At 39.5% G+C, this 23089-nt stretch overlaps 1 protein-coding gene across 1 annotated transcript in view; it reads left to right on the top strand.

Moving 5' to 3' along the window:
• CSMD1 (CUB and Sushi multiple domains 1) overlaps window positions 1-23089 on the top strand; it is a 1645367-nt gene that overhangs the window by 1037881 nt on the left and 584397 nt on the right. The window contains exon 7 of the mRNA XM_040490416.1: window positions 16470-16557. Within this exon, the coding sequence (XP_040346350.1) occupies window positions 16470-16557 (88 nt within the window). The remainder of the gene's footprint in view (window positions 1-16469; window positions 16558-23089) is intronic.

The raw sequence follows: 23089 nt of genomic DNA, 5'->3' as shown, positions 1-23089 counted from the left end.
CTCTGGAAAGCAGTGTGGAGGTTCCTCAGAAAATTAAAAATAGACCTACCCTATGACCCAGCAATAGCACTGCTAGGAATTTATCCAAGGGACACAGGAGTACTGATGCATAGGGGCACTTGTACCCCAATGTTCATAGCAGCACTCTCAACAATAGCCAAATTATGGAAAGAGCCTAAATGTCCATCAACTGATGAATGGATAAAGAAATTGTGGTTTATATACACTATGGAATACTACGTGGCAATGAGAAAAAATGAAATATGGCCTTTTGTAGCAACGTGGATGGAACTGGAGAGTGTGATGCTAAGTGAAATAAGCCATACAGAGAAAGACAGATACCATATGGTTTCACTCTTATGTGGATCCTGAGAAACTTAACAGGAACCCATGGGGGAGGGGAAGGAAAAAAAAAAAAAGAGGTTAGAGTGGGAGAGAGCCAAAGCATAAGAGACTGTTGAGAACTGAGAGCAAACTGAGGGTTGATGGGGGGTGGGAGGGAGGAGAGGGTGGGTGATGGGTATTGAGGAGGGCACCTTTTGGGATGAGCACTGGGTGTTGTATGGAAACCAATTTGACAATAAACTTCATATATTGAAGAAAAAAGAAAAAAAAGATTCTCTTTCAGAAAGCGTCTTCGCGGTGCGACCTTTACCTTGATACCTGACTTGTGTTCTCCATGTTCCCACCTCCCCTTTATAAGCAGTTCTCCTCTGTGGTGTGGATGATCCGTATCCATTCTGCCTTCCCTATCTTTCCCCACTCTGTCCCCTTGCCGGGGTGCCCTCTTCTCCAGTAGCCCCTGGGCTCCTCTTGTCGCACCTGCGTTCATCTACACCGTGAGCCTTGAAGTCCCTCAGGGACAGGCTGGAATTCTCGTTTTCTTCCTTTCCTTTTCACCCCCCGATTCATCCTTTCCCCTTTCCTCTTTTCCTTCTTTTTTTTTCTTACATTTTTATTTATTTTTGAGAAAGAGAGAGAGAGATGGAACACAAGCAGGGGAGATGCAGAGAGAGAGAGAGGCAGAGAGAGAAGGAGACACAGAATCGAAGCAGGCTCCAGGCTCTGAGCCATGAGCACAGAGCCCGATGCAGGGCTCGAACCCACAAACCATGAGATCATGACCTGAGCCAAAGTCGGACGCTCAACTGACTGAGCCACCCAGGCTGCCCTCTTTTCCTTCTGATCCTTTCTCCCTTTCTTCCTCATTTTCTTCCTCTCTTTTGTTTCCCTTTTGTTACTTTATTTTTTAAGACTATTTTAGAATGGTTTTAGGTGCACAGCAAAATTGAAGAGGAAGTACAGTGATGCCCTACATGCTTCCTAATCGCACGCGCACACACACACACACACACACACACACACACACACACACAGTCAGCATCTCCACTAGAGTGTTTTTGTTCCGACTGACGAACCTTACATTGGCATACAGTTATCACCGAAAGTGTGCAGTTTTCATTAGGGTTCACTCCTGGTGGTGTGCACTCTTTGGGTTTGGACATGTATCTATCACTAGGATGTCCTACGGAGTATTTTCACTGCCCTAAAAGTCCTCTGTGCTCTGCCTGTTCACCTTTCCCCCTCTCTGTCCCTGGCGACCACTGATTTTTTTTACTGCTTCGTTTTGCCTTGTTGAGAAAGTCATACAGTTGGGATTATATAGTGTGTCACCTTTTCAGATTGCTTTCTTTCCCTTAGAGATACGCACTTGACATTCTCCCATGTCTTTTCATGACTTTAACTTCTTTTTTTTTTTTATGTTTATTTATTTTTGAGACAGAGAGAGACAGAGCATGAATGGGGGAGGGTCAGAGAGAGGGAGACACAGAATCTGAAACAGGCTCCAGGCTCTGAGCTGTCAGCACAGAGCCCGACACGGGGCTCGAACCCACGGACCGCGAGATCATGACCTGAGCTGAAGTCGGCCGCTTAACCGACTGAGCCACCCAGGCGCCCCTTTAACTTCTTTTTATCACTGAAAAGTTTTCCATTGTCTGGAAGGAAGTACTACAATTTATCAGTTCACCTAAGGAAGGATATCTTGGTTGCTTCTGAGTTTTACAATGATCAATAAAGCTGCTGTAAACATTCATGTGCAGGGTTTTGTAAGTCTTCAACTCTTTGGGGGTAAATGCCAAGGTGTGTGGTGTCTGGATCACGTGGTAAGAATGTGTTTAGTTTTGCAAGAAACCACCAAACTGCCGTCCAAAGTGGTCTTACCATCCTGCCTTCCCACCTGTACTGAGACTCCCCACTCCTCCATAGCCTTGCCAGCATTTAACGATGTCACGGTTCAGGATTTGGGCCACCTTTGTCTTTAATAACTTAAAAAATTCTTAGATTCCTTTGGTTACCAGATACACTTAAGGGAAAGAATATTCTTGTACTAAAAGTAGAAAGCCAGAAACATGTATCTTTTCCAGGGGCTAGTTAATTTCTTGGTGTTGCTCTCACCTACTACGATGTGATGTACCAGGGCGTGTAGGCTTCTTGGTGCAATGCTGCTCTGCTCAGCTCCACCAAGTGGGTGTATGTCTGCCTCCCTGCATTTGGATGCCTCCCTCAGCTTCCGCTGAACAAAAGCGGACCTTCTCTGCACCCCCGGGGATTTCTGGCTTCACCAAAGTGGCAGGAGAGGACTGCTGAAACACTGCATTTTTAAAAACACACCACTGCCTAGCTCTTTAGGTAGGAAATACTTATAAGGGACAATGTATAATTACTGAGGTATTGATATTTTTTTCCCATCTGCCTCCTATTATACCTGAGCTTGTGATGAAACCTAATGCATGCTGCCTACCGAATGGCATTCTTCCAATGAGAACCTTCATCACTGTCTCCTATCTTTTATACATCGAAGCTAAATTTCTCAAAAAAGTAAATGTTATAGGTCCAGATAAATTATTTTAAATTCAAATCTGTGAGTTGTGTCCGTGGAAGCATTACCTGACAAGGAAGGCAAGTAAGTTCATGGCTTTGAGTCCCCCAGAGAAAGGTGCGTGGTCTAGAAGACATGGAGAGGCAGATCTCTGCTTCATTTTTACATGCATCTTTCTCTCTTTATTTATTTTTTTAAAAAATTGTTTTAATGTTTATTTATTTTTGAGAGACAGAGAGAGAGAGAGAGAGAGAGAGAGAGAGACAGAGCTCGAGAGGGGGAATGGCCAGAGAGAGAGAGGGAGACACAGAATCTGCAACAGGCTCCAGGCTCCCAGCTGTCAGCACAGAGTCCAATGTGGGGCTCGAACTCACGAACCGCGAGATCATGACCAGAGCCGAAGTCAGACGCTTAGCCGACTGAGCCACCCACGCACCCCATGTCTTTCTCTCTTTAAAGAAAGAACCTATTTTCATTATATGATAATGCAACTATATAAATACATACAGCCAACATTTATAAGTTACCTGTACAACTTAAAATATTAAGTTATAAGGGTAGACATTTCATGACTAGAGAGGTTTACAAGTCAGCAAACGAAGGTTAGGTATTAAGGGAGTACATCCATCAACTCGTACACTCTTTTTTCTGTTTTGTTTCCATAAAAACAAAACTACACCACATACTCTGTTTTATGATCTGCTCTTGGGGTGCCTTGGGGGCTCGGTTGACTAAGTGTCCGACTCTTGGTTTCAGCTCGGGTCACGATCCCAGGGTTGTGGGATCGGACTCTGTGTCCAGCTCTGCGCTGACAGTGTGGAGCCTGCTTGGGATTCTCTCTCTCTCTCTCTCTCTCTCTCTCTCTCTCTCTCTGAAAATAAATAAATAAACACTGGAATATATATTTAATACATAAAGTATATATGATCTGATTTTTATGTTAAAGATATTTAGAGTTATTTACATGGGTATTAATACTGGAAGTATAATGTTTATAAGGTCAAGTATTTGTGAAGTGCACATAAGTTATGTTCATTTTTAAAAACCTTTGTCCATAGGAGCACCTGGGTGGCTCAGTTGTTTAATCATCTGGGACTTCAGCTCAGGTCACGATCTCATGGTTTGTGGGTTTGAGCCCTGCATTGGGCTCTGTGCTGACAGCATGGGGCCTGCTAAGGATTCTCTCTCTCCCTCACCATGCCCCTCCCTGCTCTCCCTCTTTCTCTAATACATACATACATAAAGAATTTTTTCCTGATAAATGAATTCAGTAAAGTTGCAGGATACAAAATCAACATATGGAAATCTGTTGCATTTCTGTATACCAGTAATGAAACAGCAGAAAGAGAAATTTAAAAAATCCCATTTATAATTGTACCATAAGTAATAAAATATCTAGGAATAAACCCAACCCAAAGAGGTTAAAGACCTGTACTCTGAAAACTATATAACACTGATGGAAGGGGGCACCTGGGTGGTTTAGTCAGTTAAGCATCCAACTTTGGCTCGGGTCATGATTTCATGGTTCCTGAGTTCGAGCCCCACAGCAGGCTCTGAGCTGACAGCTCAGAGCCTGAAGCCTGCTTCAGATTCTCTGTCTCTCCGTTTCTCTCTGCCCCTCTCCTGCCCATGCTCTGTCTCTCATAAAACGTTAAAAATTTTCTTTTAGGGGCGCCTGGGTGGCGCAGTCGGTTAAGCGTCCGACTTCAGCCAGGTCACGATCTCGCGGTCCGTGAGTTCGAGCCCCGCGTCGGGCTCTGGGCTGATGGCTCAGAGCCTGGAGCCTGTTTCCGATTCTGTGTCTCCCTCTCTCTCTGCCCCTCCCCCGTTCATGCTCTGTCTCTCTCTGTCCCAAAAATAATAAACGTTAAAAAAAAAAATTTTTTTTTTAATTTTCTTTTAATTAAACAAATTTTTAAAAAACATAAAAAATAAAAACCTTTGTCCATAAATGAATATTATCTCCTCAAAACACCCTCCTTAGCCAAGTATATTAAAAAAATGAATTAATGTAGTAAGAACAGTGTAGGTCTTGAAAGCAAAAATTCTGATACATGTATCAGCTGAACAAATAGGATATACTAACTACTCTCCCAACCCCACTTTCCTGTTTGTCAAATGTAGTAACTTCCTTGCAGAGATTTTGTGAGGATTGAATTATGTAATGTGTAAAAGTACCTGCCACAGTACATCACATGCTTTGATTCCTCTCCTTGCTATGATCCCTTTCCTTACACAAATTAAATTTTATGTATTTTTGTTGGAATACATTTATTAATATTATATTATTTATTAATATTTATATTTAATAATATTAGAATATTAATACTAGATTCTTACGCTTTTCATATTTACATGTCTGTAACTTATTGATATATGCAGTTGAGACCATGGAAGGAAAAAATCGTAGCCAGACTATAAGTATCCTACAGTTTTTTCACTGGTTTTTAAGATCTAAGAACTCATGACCAGAGGTGATAGGCCATTATTACTTTAAATACATATAACTTAATAATTCATAACTTGAAAAATGGAGACATTATACATATACTATATCATTGAGTGGGGATTATTATTTCTCCCACGTATTTACACCTTTGGATTTTCAAAATGACCATCACCATGCTGTAAGAAATGTACTTTACGATAGTCAAAAATTGCATTCCTCTGGATTACACGTTTGCAGAACATCTGAATAATGTACAGAGTGAAATTACCCATACGGATATGCTGAGATAAGGAGAGTTTTCAGAGTGACCAAGCAATTTGATTTATTGATACATTAATACATACATTATTGATACATCATTATAATGTTAAACTATGTGTATCACATAAATTCTCAGAGAACTTAACATTTCTGCCATCTTAAAATATTTTTAGTCTGTCTCTTATTATATAGTATTACTGTAAACAAATATTAATAAATGTATATTATAAAAGTATGTGTGATATACAAACCATTTGTATTAAATAGCACTGGTTTATTAATATTATACATTTAAAGCTATTTTATATAAGCAAATGTATAATTATAAATATATATCTGAATGTATCTATTTAATGTAAAATTTAAGTTATTTAGTATTGTATATGAATACATGTGGAATACATTTGTAAGTGATAAATATATATGTCAAGTATATGAAACACGTTTATAGAAGTTACATTTACTGTGTTAGAATGCCTTTAAATATAAATTTCTGAAATCACTTACAAACTATCTGAGAAAGAAGTTTTCTATGGGTACTCATCACTCAGATATCTATTTTTTATTTTGAGATGTAAAAATTAACAACTAAACTTTTATGATGTAGATAAATTATCTTTCATATGAAGTATCAAAATATGTGTATTGTAATATAAATTTACAATAATCTCATGTATATATATATGTGTGTGTGTGTGTGTGTGTGTGTGTGTGTGTGTGTGTGTATATATATATATATATATGCCTGAATCAATTATAGTATACACTCACTTTGAGATTTTTCCCCTTTCTTCTCATATCTGAAGGTTATGCAAAGTAACACACATCCTATGCAAAGTACCATAAACTGGCCTCATCAGATGTTGGTTTTACTGTTAGAAGACCATGTATAATTAGGTGCACTGTGACATATCTTTGAGAAGCCCTAAACATTTTCAAGAATCCTAAGTCCAGCATCCTTGAATTTGCAGGAGACTGAAGCAGAAGTTACAGGCTATAAGACCTCAAGCTGAGGCTGCTTCGTCCCTGAGTGATGGTCACCCTGCATCTGTGGGAACCAGGACAGGTGCACGGAGACATCTCTGGTGCCTGCCAATGTACATCCAAGTGAACGTGCCGGAAGATAGGAGGAGTCAGGCCTGTAGGCTGTGGCATAAATTTCCATGCTGCTGATTTTGCAGAGGTCATTGAGACTGGTTTTATACTAGCATATTCTTATTTTTCATTTTATTTGAGTACCGAATAAATATCTTGGTTTAATTTGGAGATACATAAGGAAAGTACTCCCACTTTGAACATTTGCTGCCATAGTAATTTTAGCAGTTGGAAGGGTAATTACTCACGTCATAGCTCTTCTAAGAACTTCTTGTTTTCTCCCCTGGCAGAAAAACAATCTAGAAGAGGCAATGTTAAACAAAAAAATAAGTCTTAATAGTGAGAGAATTTGGAGTGTTTAAAATGACCTGGACCATAAGATCGCTGTAGATAGTGTTCGCCTGGGTGGCGCAGTCGGTTAGGCGTCCGACTTCAGCCAGGTCACGATCTCGCGGTCCGTGAGTTCGAGCCCCGCGTCGGGCTCTGGGCTGATGGCTCAGAGCCTGGAGCCTGTTTCCGATTCTCTGTCTCCCTCTCTCTCTGACCCTCCCCCGTTCATGCTCTGTCTCTCTCTGTCCCAAAAATAAATAAACGTTGAAAAAAAAAATTTAAAAACAAGAAAGACGGGAGGTTTTTAGTGACAGCCAAATCGTCCTTATTTGTTGTGCGGTTGAGAACCATTAACATTTTTGAAAGTTCCTTGATAATGTTTTTATTACTATATAATATTTTATTACGTAAGAAGCTAAACTATATTTTATTTTTAAATGTTTACTTGTTTATTTTGAGAGAGAGAAAGAGTGTGCGTGGGGGAGGGGGAGGGAGAGAATCCCCGTCAGGCTCTGCTCTGTCAGCACTGTCAGAGCCCGGATGCAGGGCTCGATCCCATGAACTGCAAGATCATGGCCTGAGCCAAAATCAAGAGTTGGATGCTTGACTGACTGAGCCACACAGGTGCCCCTAAAATCCCTTTGAAAAATAAGTTGCTGTAAGCTAAGAGCTTGATTTAGGAATAGGCAATAGAACTGGAAATAAGAACATGGCAAACTTAGATCTAAAAGTCATGATAGTGGGCATTCAATTACTAGTGTTTTAAAAGTCGGCAAATTAATGCAGTGAGAAAAGAGAGAGAGTCCAGACAAAATGTCTGGCATTATATTAAAGGAAGCATTTGACAAATATAGCTCACACAAGGGGCTTCATGTTCTGTAATTCTGTTGCATAAGAGGTGTTTCCTTGATGATTTAATCTGAGGTCCAAAAAGTACAGATTGAAGCAAGATGTGTTGATAAGTTACTTCTGTGCCAACCCTCCCTTTCAGACCCTAGTGTTGCGCTGGTAATAAGACTTCTTCATTCAAATATCATCAATTTGTGTTTTACTTGTCAGTATTTGTGTACTGTTCTGGGATCGAACCAACTGCTGGCAAAGACTATAAATGTTCATCAGAAACAGAGAAAAGTTACCTTTAATTCTGGTATACATGTGGAAGTATCCCATGTGATACCCAACAAAGTAAGAATAATCCTGTTAGAGCTAAATGAAAGAAATTAGTACAATAGCAAAATGTTGTGGAGGTTTACATTTAGTTAAGTTAGTGGTTTAGTGTTTTGTTTCGTTTTGTTTTAGGAAGAAACAACAGGAATAAGTTTTATTCTTGCCAAGATAAAATTTGCAAATCAAAAAGGAAATGCATTAGAAAGTAGGCATTGCTTTGCATTTCAGTAAAGAAATACCGAGTCTGTTAAATGTGGAGGAACAAATGTCAGTGTTGACTTGTTTCATACTGATTTATGGCAGGAAAGTCTGAAGTTTACAGTACCCCCCAAACACACATGCATGGCATGGGGTGTGTATCATCGAAAGGTCATTGACAGAGGGAAATATTGCTACCAAGGAATTTCAACCAGAATATGTTCTGTAAAACAACATATTTTGTTGTTACGGAACCCTCTCTGAAGGTGTAAAATGGTTAGTATTAGTCTCAAAATTGATCCATCTGAAACATATGGAAATAAGTATCAAAAATAAAAATGTGTTATAATAGATCATAGGAGCAATGTCACTAAAAAGTCGGATTTTCTTTAAGTGGCTCTTATTTTGGACTGTTTATTCCAAAGGCATACAAACTAAATTTTAACTCAAAAGATGGCACCTTACACGAATATTTGAATCTTCAAGCCAATCCGTAGCTCTCGTGCTCTAGAGGTGGCTTAGGGCCTCGTGTGGAAAGCGAGTCTGGTCTTTTTACTGCAGGAAGATTGCCACCAGATGATCTTGGAGCTAAAGCCTCATGGCCCAAAGCCTATGGCTCCACATATGTATGTTAGATTGGGAGTATAAATGAAAACACCTTTCTTACTCCACCTTTTGGTGCTTGGTATCTTTTCATTAGGAATCGAATTTTATTATGAAGAATCTTTTAACATTATTTTTTAAAGGCCTTGGTTTAAGTTACAGAGCCCTTAAACATACGATGTCTCAGTAACTTACTGCAGGAGGTGTAGGGAAAAGAACCTGGATTCTGGAATCTATCAGGTCCCAACTCTGGCCCCGGTTTTCTTTCCTATAAAATGGGTTTAATATTATCACCTCATGGAACGGCTGTATGGATTCAGTCTAAAGAACTCTGTAGGGGCACCTGGGTAGCTCAGTCGGTGAAGCATCCTAGTCTTGATTTTGGCTCAGGTCATGATCCCAGGGTCATGAGACTGAGCTCCCTGTTGGGTTTAAGCCTATGCTCAGCGTGGAGCCTGTTTAAGAGTCTCTCTTTCTGTCACTGTGCCCCTCTCCTCTGCTCACGCGCACGAGCTCTATGTGTGTGTGTGTGTAAATGACAGCTGGAGTTTCCAGCTTTAAATTTAAATTATTAAATTTAATTAAATTCCAGATTTAAATTTAATTAAATTCCAGATTTAAATTTAAATCATCCTCATCATTATTATTCTTAGTGTTTTCTTTCTGCTTGTTTCTATTTCAGTAATTGTAATTCTTGTCTCCACTGAGTTATTTGTCTCTGTTTTCTTTAATAATAGAGGTAGTTGTTTATATTTCTTTTGTATCAGTTACTTTTATCTCTATAGCACTGGTCTCGCTGTATAGCTTGCTGCAAATAATTCATGTTGAATTTTAATTGACAGTCACAAGGCATGTCCTCAAAGAGCAGGATAATATGGTAAAGCATCTTCCTCTTACTGAACATACTTCATAGGAGTCTTCATATTGTGAACCGAGATACTTTGAAAAAGGCATTTAAGTATGTATACATTAATATAATTTACACATTTTAAATCAAAATTCATTAGAAGTCTTTTACAGACTGCCTAATTTGTGTCTGTTCATCCATTTGCATAATTTTACATCTTGCTTTGGTATTAGTTAATGATGGGTGATGAGTCTACCCATTGGATATTTCCAGTTTTGATTTTTATCTCCAAGGTTTTGACTAAAGTTTAATATATTTATTAATATCTGTGGCATGTGTCCCAGGAGATTTGAAAAGATGTAATTCGACAAAATTAGAGTTAAAATGATATTAAACCAAGTAATTCCTCTCTTTTGAAAATGTGTCTCCAAGGCACTGGGGAACCTGCTTGAAGCAGATTGAGCTCCATGACTCTTTCCAGCTTTCAAGCTTCAGTTTTTCGAGAAATTAATTGGCCATGATGTTGATGGGCAGGTAGTTGGGATTTATGGAGCTTATTGTTTACTTGCACATAACCTGTTTGTCACCATGTCTTTGCTGTCGTTATCCCATTAAACACCTATCTTTGTTTCGGGAAATCAGCCGTATTTTACATTTAGTCCCTCATCACTTTTCTGTTATCTTCTGCCATCTGCAAACCATTCGGGCTTGTCTAATTTATTCTGTGCTCTCACAGAATTCCAAGTAAGTAACCTTTCTTGAATAAATAAGTGACTTTGACATTATCTTTAAAAAGACCCAGAGTGTTTTGATCTGACTTGGATGGGTACTTCCAATTTCTCTCATTTCTTTTTATTACTACTCCACGGGAGAAAAACAGAAAAAGAGGAGATAGAAGTAGACCTCTTTTAAGCGTTTATGTTACGTTTTAGAGCAGTCTGTTATTCTAGAATAATGAAATAAGAGCCACACTAAAGCAGACCAGTTCTGATAAAAACAGTGATGGCCATTTACCTTAATGAGCTATTTTCATATGACACAGCAATGACCATTGTGCTCTGGGGTATATAAGATGTTTCTAAGTGATGATGACAGAAAAAAAAAAAAAAAACATGGTGCAAATAATACTCTGCACTGAAGTTTGAGATTATTAAAACTAGAGTCTCTTTGAGAGACTTATTAGTAGACCGCTGCCTACTGCCTGGGGACTCTGCCCTAGCACATGATATAGACTCTGAAGCCATGGGCTGAAGATAAAAGTAGTGAAGTCAGTCCCCCTTCTCTGTAAGGGATACATTCTCACACTCCCAGTTAATGTCTGAAATCATGATCGGTGCCGAACCCCATATATGCTACGTTACCTCCTAAACGTACATAGCAATGGTAAAGTCTAATTTTAGAAATTAGGCACAGTAATAGACTAACAACAATTACTACCGATAAAATAGAACAGTTATAACAATATACTGTAATAAAAGCTATGTGAATGTCTCTCTCTCTCTCCCCCAAAATATCTTACTGTCCTGTATTTACCGTTCTTGTGATGATGTGAAGATGATAAAATGCCTATCTGATCAGATGAAATGAGGCGAGTGTCACAGGTGTTGTGACATAGCTTGAGGCTTTAGATCTTCTGCTTCTGGACCATGGTTGGCCCGGGTAACTGGAACCATAGAAAGTGAAACGTGGATAAAGGGGACTACTCTAGAACCGTCAGACTGATAGAAGTTGATGTGCTAATAGGTCAAAGATTTATAACTTGCTGGAATACACACACATACACACCCAGGGGTAAGATACACAGAACATAAAATTTACCATTTTAACCATTGTTAGGTGTACAGTTTTGTGGCATTGCGTACATTCGCCTTGTTGTCCATCCATCACCACCATGATGACCTCCAGATCACCAGACCTCCAGAAAAATTTCATCTTCCCTCCTGAAACTCTGTACATGTGAAAGAAAAATTCCCCAGGCCGTTCTCCTGGAGCTTGTTCTACCTCCTGGCCTTGTGAATTAGACAACTCTTCGCTCCCAGCTGCTGTGTGTCCTTGGATGTAAAGTGAATCTCTCGTAGACAGCACATAGTTGTATCCTGGTTTGTTTTGGTTTATCCATTCTGCCAATCTGTGTCTTTTGATGGGGAATATATTAGTCAGCTAGAGCTGCCGTAAAAGAGTACCACAAATTGAGTGACTAAACCAACAGAAATGGATTGCCTCACCGTTCTGGAGGCTAGATGTTCAAGATGAAGGTGGTGGTGGGGCGGTTCTTCCGAGGGTCCTTTCCTTGACTTGTAGATGGCTGTGTTCTCCCTGTGTCTTTGCAAGGTCATCCCTCTGTGGGTGTCTGTGTCCTAATCCTCTACTTATGGGGTCACCACTCATACTGTAATAGGGCCACCCTAATGACCTTATTGTAACTTACCTCTTCAAAAACCCTCTCTCCAAATGCAGCCACATTCTTAAAGACTGGGGGTAGGGCTTCAACTTGTGAATTTTAAGGGGACACAATTCAGCCAAAACATGGAGCTGATTACACGTAAAGAAAGTACAGATTGAGGGATGCCTGGGTGGCTCAGTCAGTTAAGCATCCGACTTCGGCTCAGGTCATGATCTCATGGTTTGTGAGTTTGAGCCCCAGGTCAGGCTCTGTGATGACAGCTTGGAGCCTGGAGCCTGCTTCGGATTCTGTCTCTCTCTCTGTCTCTCTCTCTCTCTGCCCCTCCTTTGCTTGTGTTCTCTCTCTCTCTCTCTCAAAAATAAAAACAAAAGAAAGTACTAATTGGAAGGCGCTTATTTTGACCGTTTTTATTTGTTTCCTGCATGCCTTACAGCCTTTTTTTGGTCCCTCATTTCTCCTATTACTATCTTCCTTTGGTTTAGTTGATGTTTGGTAGTGACCTATTAGGATCCCAATCTCAGTTCCTGTTGTGCATATTCCATAGGTACTTTCTTTGAGGTTGCCATGAAGATTACACGTAAGATCCCAAAATTATGACAATCTTAGAATGATACCAACTTAACTTCAACCACATACAAAACTGTGTTCCTTCACTCTGCCCTCACCACCACTTCATGCTATTGATGTCACAGATTGTATCTCTATTTATTGTGTATCTGTTAACACAGACTTGCAATATTTTTATGCTTTTGTTTTTTTTTTAATATGAAATTTATTGTCAAATTGGTTTCCATACAGCACCCAGTGCTCATCCCAGCAGGTGCCCTCCTCAGTGCCCATCACCCACCCTCCCCTCCCTCCTACCTCCCATCAACCCTCAGTTTATTCTCAGTCTTTAAGAGTCTCTTATGGTTGGCCTCCCTCCCTCTCTTTTTTTTTTTTTTCCCTTCCCCTCCCCTGTGGTCTTCTGTTAGGTATGTTTTCACTCTCATGTGGAACCTGCTTTTGTCTTTTAAATCATGTAGAAAATTTTTAAAATGGAGTTTCAAACCAAAATTACATAATAGAGTTTTTAAAAAAGATTTCTGTCTATAATTCCTTTTACAAGAGAACTTTTGTGTTTTCATCTTGTTTTGAGTTATTGTCTAGTGCCCTTTCATTTCAATTTGAAGGACTCCATTTAATGTTTCTTATAGGGCCGATCTATTAGTAATGAATTCTCTCTGCTTTTTTAGTTTGCTTTTCTTTTGGTCTGTTTATGCCTTAATTTTCCCTTTATTGTGGGGGAAGGTTTTGCAGGGTAGAGAATTTTCAGTTAACATGAGCTTTTCTTTCAGCCCTTAAATATTTCACGTAATGTCTTTTGTCCCACGGGGTTTCTCCTGAGAAGCCTGATGGTTTTATTGGGGATCTTATTTGTGATGGGGTGCTTTTCTCTTTCTGCTTTCAAGATTTGTTTTATTTTGTCTCTTGACAGTTTGAGTATGTGTCTCATTGTGGGTTGCATTGACTTTATCCTACTTGGAGTGTGTTTAGCTCCTTGGATTTGTATATTTGCATCTTTACTCAAATGTGAGAAGCATTCAGACATTATTCAAATTCTTGTTTAAGACAGTTGTGTTATAGTCTTCATCTGGTAAGCCTGATGCATGTGTTTCTTCAGGGAGTGTTTCTGGAGATTAATTTCATTCCTTTGAATTGGGCACATCTTTCTATTTTTGTATGACTTGTGATCTTTGTGAAAAAATGTTCACCTGAAATAAACAGTTTCCTCTCCCAGTTTTTGCAGAATGGTGTGGAAGACCTTTATAAATTAGTGGGCCCCTAGGGGCACCTGGGTGGCTCAGTCGGTTGAGTGTCCGACTTTGGGTCAGGTCATGATCTCGCGGTCCGTGAGTTTGAGCCCCGCGTCAGGCTCTGTGCTGGCAGCTCAGAGCCTGGAGCCTGCTTCAGATTCTGTGTCCCCCTCTGTCTCTGACCCTCCCCTGCTCATGCTCTGCCTCTCTCTGTCAAAAATAAAATAAAAATTAAAAAAATTAAAAAATAAATAAAAATGAATAAATTAGTGGGCCCCTGAGCCATAGGATTAGCCTGGCACGAAGACTTGAGGTCTTCTCAGGTCTCTTCTGGGAATGTGTGCCGTCTGGGTCTGTGCGTATGCTTTTCCAAACCCCCATCCAGCTGCTTTCTGATATGTTACTACCGCAAAGAGCCTCACTCCAGCTCCTTCCCGGGATCTTAGATGTTCCGTTGTAACTTCTTGGCCCCAGATACCTGCATGGCTGCAGCCCTTCGCACTTCACAAATGCAGCAGTCCACCAGCGCCTTCGTGGCTTCTGGCTGCCTTTCCCCATATGAGCTCCAAGGCAGGCGAGACAAAAACCGGTCTCTCATGCAGCCCACAGGCCAGAATTTGCAAGCAAGCTTCTTTTTGCTTCTCCACCCTCGTGAATGAGGTCAGGAACGAAGGTGCGAAGCAAGGCATGTTAAACCCTCAAGAATTCTCCTACCCTCATGGATGTGGCTTTTCCTCCTTGGGCGTTGGCTTGACTGCTGTTGACTTCTGACTGGTATCCAGAGTTCCTACAAAGTTATTTTATGTCGTCTGTAGTTTTTGCTTGATGTTTCCATGGTGGGGTGAGGGCCTGCAACTTCCTGTTCCACCATCTTACTGATGCCACTGCCCTTCTCGCTGGATCATTTTTAAATGATAGTGAGAAAAACAAATACTTAAATACGAAAGAAGATTTCAGAGGTGAATCCATTTCTCACACCCCACTGCAAAATGAGTGTTAGATGATTTAAAAATCTCAATTAAAACCTGTCAGAAATGAAGATTATTTTGGAATGATGAAGTGCTTCCTAAGAATAAATTTACTTAACATATTTTAGTAAGATTTGTACTTACAGAGGCATTACGTCCATATCCCAGTTTCATTCTAACTTAGCAATGAAAACAGTCTTGCTGTGATTATTGTCATTTTTTATGCACAGTTTTAATACTATTCTTAAGAATTTCAGTATCTACCTAGATATATTTTTTCTCATGGAATCACTTAAAATATATTGGAGAAAAAAATATATAAATCTATTATATATAGTTAATATTTTATATGTATTATAAATATATAAATATGATCTGAACATACATATTATAGATATAGATAGGTAATGAAACAATCTATTTAAATGGGTTTAAGCTGTAGGAAACACGAGTTACCCAACAGGATGTTAAGGTAGGGTAGGTTCCTGAGTTGGCAAATTTTCTGTCTCAACTATGATATCCAGGGTCCAGGTACTTGGTATATATATTTTCTCCTCCATTTATGATATACCCTCCATTCTTGGAACATAGCAATATGGCACCAACAATTCCGCATTCGAAATCCAGACACAGAAAGATCCAGAATAAAAACAGAGATGGTCTTTGTTGGCTCACTGGAATGTCTTCCCAGTGGCACAGCTCCAGACTTTCCCTCATGTCTCACTACACAGAATTGAGTCCCAAGCCCCCTGTTGAGCAAATTTCTGGAAAGAAAGAAGGAATTGCCTCGGCTGGATTAGACAACTTAGATAGGGTGGGGTGGGTGTTGGAGTGGCAGCTACTCTATCCAATAAGCAAGCGCGTCCTTTAAAAACTATTATGTGATTGTACAGCATCCCAGTAGGAGGAAGGCTCCTCATGGAACACATTCAGAAAATACATCAGCATGTTTGTAAAAGAAGAATGATACTCGTTTTTTTTAGTCCAATGATAAACATGTTCAATGTTTAAACATAATAGGTAATTTTATTTAAATTATGTCTCGTCTGGGCATTAACAAATAATTAGTGTCTTCGCTTCATCTGTGGAGAGTGGATGAAGGCTTTCTTCTATATAAACTGTGGCATTTTACCATTCTGTTCTTTTTGTCCCATCATGCTGTTAGTTGTGACCTATTGTAAAGTTGAACATAAGGAGAAAATGTATTTCTTAAAATTAAATTTTGACCACGTCAATAGAAGAAGGGCTCAGACTAAAGAATGTTGGCATCCTTTCACTGGATAAGAAGTCTTTATTTTTCAGACATAAGAATAAAGATGTATTTTAATATATCTAACATGTCTTAATTCTAAAATAAATCGCATTTTTAAAGTGATGGTCTAAGAACCAAGCCTGCCTAACGTAAATTTATTCTCTGAGGATTTCCCCAACAGCTAACCAAATTTACAAGAATGTTTCTCTCTATTATAGTGAGTCAAGGAGGCGTTGCGTTGGTCTCTGACATGTGTCCAGATCCCGGGATTCCGGAAAATGGAAGAAGAGCAGGTTCCGACTTCAGGTAAGAGATACAGAAGTTATTTGAAAAGCATGTGATTTTCTAAAATATATGTAATTTCAACTTGTTGTCCTTAACTCTGATGTCCTTTTGATTTAAAGATACAACTTCTCAATTATTACAGGGCTCCTATATGTAAGGCATACTGTGTAAAAATCTAAGACAGACTGTGTTTAAAACTTCCACGTGGTGTAGAGTTGATGCCTTTCACTATATGAGCAAGTATTAAATATTTAACCCTAAATGAATATAATCAAAATTTGTCTCAAGGGTTTTTTTTTTTTTTTTCCGGTTTTTCATTAATTACCGTCTCCTATTCTAATGCATTTTGGTTAATGTTTAAAAAAATACATGGGGCAAAAATTTAACTATAGCCTCATAATTATTTCATTCAATTTTTAGAATAATGAATGAATGTAAGTGGCAGTCAATGCAATTTATTTCAGAAAATGTTATGATTCACTTTACTAGGATCGTGATGAGCTAGAGACTACTTTCCAGTTGTGACATTATTAATGTAGTGGTGATTGTAATAGTGTATTACAATTATAATGCCATTTATAATGATTACAATATCATTTCTTTGCATTTTGGAATTCCTTTCCATTAGTTCCAGAAATGTTTGCCAGTTTACAAGATGGATACACATACTGGGAGTAAGCTTCAAAATAAAGAGTAGAGGGGGTTGGGAAAAGTGCTTTCCTCCCTTAAAATGTCACCATTTTTGACAGGGAAACAATAAAGATACATGTAGAGAGCTTGGGCTACCACAGTAAGAGGAAACTGAAACAGAGTCGTTGTGCCACTAGAGAAGGAAGAAGGAATATTCCTCAGTGAAGCTGGAGTAGCAATGGCCATTTGGGGAAATTTTATTTAATTTTAATTATTTACCGATGTATAGTTAACAAGAGTGTTGTATTAGTTTCAAGTGTGCAGTATACTAGTTCACTGATGTTACACATTTCTCAGTACTCCTCAAGATGAGTGGATTCTTGACCCCTTTGTCTGTCTCACCCCTCACTCCCCCGCCTCCGTTCTGGTGACCAACAGCTCTCTCGGTTTCTAAGAGTCTCTTTTTTTGTCTCTCTGTTTCTTTCGTTTCCTAAATTCCACATATGAGTGAAAAAGACAAGTAGCGATAGTAATTTTGAAAAGGTTAGAGAAAGAATAAAATTGTCTACAGGCTGGCTGTAATAAAGTTGGTATAATTATAGACACATATACTGTTTTTTCCATGAAAAGGAAACAAAGAAAATACACACGATAACAAAATGCGTTTGACTTCCTAGCGGTGTCCGCCTTGTTTGAAGTGGATGGGAGATCATGTGGTTTACAGGTTAAAGATACAAAGTTTAAGTGTAGCTAGGGGAGCTGGTGTTTCAGTTCAAGTTCCTTTGAAGCAGAGCCTGAGACCGGATTCTTCTTCAAGTGATTTTTTTGTTTGTTTGTTTGGAAAAGCGCTCTTTGGAGAAGGGCAGTGGGGGAGACAAGGGGGGCAGAGTGAAAAGCTAAGACGCAGGCTGGTTCTCACTGCTGAGGAGCTTCAGTCCGAACCCACAGGGACTCTCAGGGGACGGGTCACATCGACCAGCTGGCTCCCCCTCCGGTACCCACCCTCCCTGGCTGCCCATTATTGGCTTCCTTCGTTTGGCTCAAGGAAGTTCTCCAGAGCACTGCTTGGTTGTGGGTATTTGTGAGCGCTCTCAGTGGGTTCTCTGGCAGAGACAGGTGCAGGCTTCCACCAGCAGATAAAATAGCAGTCAGCCGAAGGCACCAGGAATTTTGTCTTTTGCAAAGCAAGCAGATACACGAAATGTACACATTCTTGCTGGAATCCGTAGAGCTTTTTATGTTTTGAATTCCTTCCTTATCTCAAAAGTGACCTCTTCCACTTGCCCCTTCCCTATTTCACCCTGGAAAAAATATTCTCCTTGCCTCACTCCCAGAGAACTGTACACGCTCGCCCACGATTCTTCTTCATTATTGTTCACGTGTCCGTTTTCCCCATCCAGCTCACGCTTCTCCAGTGCAGGGATGGTGTTTTATTCACTCCGCCTTCCTCAGTGACTGAAATGGTGCCTGGCCCACGGGCACCCGCGGTATTATTCAAGTGCCCCTTGCGTGTGAGGGAGATTGTCCATCCAGCACTCTGTCATCCCTGAAAATCTTTGCAGGGATCTGGGAACTTCCTTGGTCTGTTTTGGAATAGCTCTGTTTTAAAACATGATGAGTTAAATGCTGTCTGACAATGCCAGGTTCAAATTGTATGCTATGGTAAAAGGAACTAGAGAAACTTCTTTTCTTTTTTAATTTTTTTAAAATTTTTATTTATTTTTGAGACAGAGAGAGACAGAACATGAGCAGGGGAGGGGCAGAGAGAGAGGGAGACACAGGATCCAAAGCAGGCTCCAGGCTCTGAGCCGTCAGCACAGAGCCCGACGTGGGGCTCGAACTCACAAACTGTGAGATCGTGACTTGAGCCGAAGTCGGACGCTCAACCGACTGAGCCACCCAGGTGCCCCAGAGAAACTTCTCAATCTCCAAAAGTTGACAAGGAGCTCAGAGACATCCAGGGCCAGTTATCGGTTCAGCACAAGCCCAGCAATGGAGCATTTTATGAGCATCGTAGATGAATGTGCTGGTATTTACTCTGCTCATTCTTACAACAGCCTTATTTCTGAAGAAGAGGTTCAGCGTTGGGGTAAACATTAGCCCCTGGGGTTATGTGTGTCTTGGGGACAACCAGTGAAGGAAGGAAAGGAGTTACCGTATCTCAGATGAGACATTCACGCTTTCAAATCCTGAGTTTCCTGGGGAATCTCTATATTGTTTCCATGTCTCCAAGTTCATGGCAATCGAGTAATATAACAGCAGAGAAAGGGATAGGAAAGAGTAAATTTCCTATAGGACTGAATACAAATGTAAATATTTTTGCCATCTGTGGACGTGTGTGTGTGTGTTTGTGTGTGTGTGTGTGTGTGTGTGTGTGTGTGCGCGCGCGCGCGCGCAAAACTGTGATAGTCCAGGGGCCTCTGGGTGGCTCAGTCGGTTAAGCGTCCGACTTCGGCTCAGGTCAGGATCTCGCGGTCCGTGAGTTCGAGCCCCGCGTCAGGCTCTGTGCTGATGGCTCAGAGCCTGGAGCCTGTTTCCGATTCTGTGTCTCCCTGTCTCTCTGCCCCTCCCCCGCTCATGCTCTGCCTCTCTCTGTCTCAAAAATAAATAAACTTTAAAAAAAATTTAAAAAACTGTGATAATCCAGTTATAGTAGCTTTTTCTACACTTCAGAGGACTAGGTCTCTAGATGATGCTCGCAACTACAAATAAACAGTTTTCTGTTTTTCTTTCTAATGTGAATGAATTTTGTTTCTTTTCCTTGCCTGAAAGAACTGGCCAGGACCTATCTTATGAGGTTGAATACAAATGGTAAGCCTTTCCTGCTTCATTCAGTTTTTAATGTTTTATTTATTTTTAGTAATCTCTACCCCCATCATGGGGCTCCAACTCATGACCTTGAGATCAAGAGTCACATGCTCTGCCCCAGCCAGGCATCCTCATTCTTGCTTTATTTTGATCTTTGGTGGAAGGCATTCTGGTTTTCATCATTGAGTGATACTAGCTGTAGGGTTTTTATAGATTATTTTTATCATGCTGAAAAAGCGTCCTTCTATTTGTAGTTTGTTGTAGGTTCTTATCATGAATGGATATAGATTTTCTGAAAAGCTTTTTCTAGATCTATTGAGATGATCTTTTCTGTTTAGTTTTTAATATGATTAATTACATTGACTGATTTTTCTTGCATTCTGGGATAAATTAATTTGGTCATGATGTATCATCCTTTTTATATACTGTTGGCTTTGATTTGCTAATTTTGTTTTAGATTTTTGCATGTATGCTCATGAGAGATATTAGCCTATGGTCTTTTCTTGTAATTTCTTGATTTTGCTATCAGAGTAATGCTGGTCTCATCAAATTAGTTAGGGAATATTCTGTGCTCTGGAACATCCTGAAAGAATTTGTGTAGAGTTGATAACATTTCTTTCTTCAGTTTTTGAGAGATTTATCAGTGAAGCCATCTGGAGGTGCAATTTTCTAACAAAAAGTTTTTAAATTACAGTACAACTTTTTTTCTACATACAAACCTGTTCAGGTTCTTACCCTGCTTGAGTAAGTATTAGCTTTGATAGTTTGCATCTTTCAACGTATTTTTCAGATTTTTATCCAGGTTGTCAAATTTATTTTCATAAAGTTATTCATAATATTTTCTCATTGTCCTTTAAATGAGTAGTGGTGGCAGAATTGCAATTCCTGACCTTGGTAATTTGTGTTTTCTATTTTACCAGACCCACTTGACTCGTGATATGTCAGTGTTATTGATCTTGTCAAAAAAAAAATCTACATTTGGTGTCACTGATGTTTCTCTATTGGTTTTGTTTCATATTCCATTGAATTCTGCTCTGGTCTTTTATTATTTTCACTCTTCTGATTACAGTGGGATGTATATGCTCTTCATTGTGACGTTTCTTAAGATTGAAGCTGTGATTTAAGATTCCTTTTTCTTGTCTAATGTGGGTGTTCAGTGCTTTAAATTCTACTCCAAGAATGGATTTACCTGTATCTTGTATAAATAGCATGTTTTCCTTTTCATGCAGTTCAGAATACTTCCTATTTTCCCTTGTGATTACTTGTGCAATCCATGGGTTATATAAAAGTGTTCTATTTAGTTTCCAAATATCTAGGGATTTCCCCAGGTTCTTTGTGGTCAGAGAACATACTTTGTATGACTTAAATCCTTTCAAATTGACCAAGAATTGTTTTCTGTCCTAGAGTATGCTCCATCTTGGTAAGCATTTTATGTGCACTGGAAAGAGTGTATGTTCTGCCATAGTAGGGTGAAATGTTCCCTGAAGGTCTGTTAGATCAAGTTGGATGACAGCATTGGTCAAGTCTTTTGTATCCTCACTGACTTTCTGGCCACTTGTTCTGTTGTTGAGAGAAATAGTTTGAAATCTCCTGCTATGATTGTGGGCTTGTCTATTTCTTATAGTTTCATCAGTTTTTGCTACATGTCTTTGGAAGCTGTGTTTTTATTACATATGTGTTTGTTGTCTTTTTAATGAATGCATACCTTTGATGTTAGGAAGTGTCCCTCTTTATCTCGGATAGTATTTTTTGCTCTGAAATACACTTTGCCTTGGTCTATCCTAGTCACTCCAGCCTTCTTCTGACATTTGTGAGTACGGTGACACTATATATGCGTTCATACACCTGCTGCTGCATTTAATATGTTCCACTATGTTGTTTTAGCTAAAATATTTTTAAAAATCCTGCCTCACATATGGTTGAAAAATAAATGAATATTTGGGGCACCTGGGTGGCTCAGTTGGTTAAACGTCCAACTTCAGCTGAGGTCACCATCTCAGAGTTCGTGGGTTCGAGCCCCGCCTTAGACTCTGTGCTGACAGCACAGAGCCTGGAGCCTGCTTTGGATTCTGTGTCTCCCTCTCTCTCTCTCTGCCCCTCCCCCGCTCACGCTCTGTCTCTGTCTCTTGAAAGTAATAAATAAACGTTAAAAAATATTAAAAAAAATAACAAATGAATATTTATTGTTTTCCTCCAAGTTTTTATTCCAGTTCTAGTTAGTTAACATACGGTATAATATTTGCTTCAGGTGTAGAATTAGTAATTCATCTCTTCCAGACAACACCCGGCACTCATCACAAGTGCCCTCCTTCATCCCCTTCACCTGTATAACCTGTTCCCCCATGCTTCCGTCCAGTAACCTTCAGTTTGTTCTCTACATTCAAGAGTCTGTTTCTCGTATGTGCCACCATGAGTTTGACAGTTTTCCAATGCTTAAATATCTTTCCAATAAGATACATGGACATATATAATAGGTGATACTATAAAAATTGATAAAGGATATTTTCTTTAAAAATTTTTTTTTAAGTTTAGTTATTTTGAGAGAGACAGAGACAGTGTGAGCAGGGGAGGGACAGAGAGAGAGGGAGAGAGAGAGAGAATCCCAAGCAGGCTCCGTCCGAACTGTCACCACGGAGCCTGACGCGGGGCTGGAACCCACATACTGTGAGATCATGACCTGAACCAAAGTCAGATGCTTAACGACTGAGCCACCCACGTGCCCTGATAAATGGTATTTTCTTAAATGTTGGCTGCAACTTGGAATATGGAATCATAACAATAAACATCTTACACGTCTTTGTCTTAAAAGCCACTGATCTAGCTATCATATTGAAATGTTTTATTCATCCATGATTTTGTACCATCATGCATTGGTCATTTGACAAATCATGATTCTTTGAGTTTTGAGTTCTTCCGAATGTTGATACATTTCACTATACAATGTCAAAAACATTGCATATTTTAATATCTCTCTATATCTTATTGGAAAAATATTTAAGCATTGGGAAGCTTTCAAGGTCATGATGGCACATACAGATTTTCAGAATTTCTAATTTCTATTAGACCATTTGAATTTTATCATTGGTGACAAATTTTGTAAATTATTTTTCTTAAA

This window comes from Herpailurus yagouaroundi, unplaced genomic scaffold (assembly GCF_014898765.1).
Source record: "Herpailurus yagouaroundi ecotype Mexico unplaced genomic scaffold, PumYag 181, whole genome shotgun sequence".
Taxonomy (NCBI): domain Eukaryota; kingdom Metazoa; phylum Chordata; class Mammalia; order Carnivora; family Felidae; genus Herpailurus; species Herpailurus yagouaroundi.
Note: the sequence above shows the minus strand (reverse complement) of the source record. Positions and strands in the feature narration are given on the sequence as shown.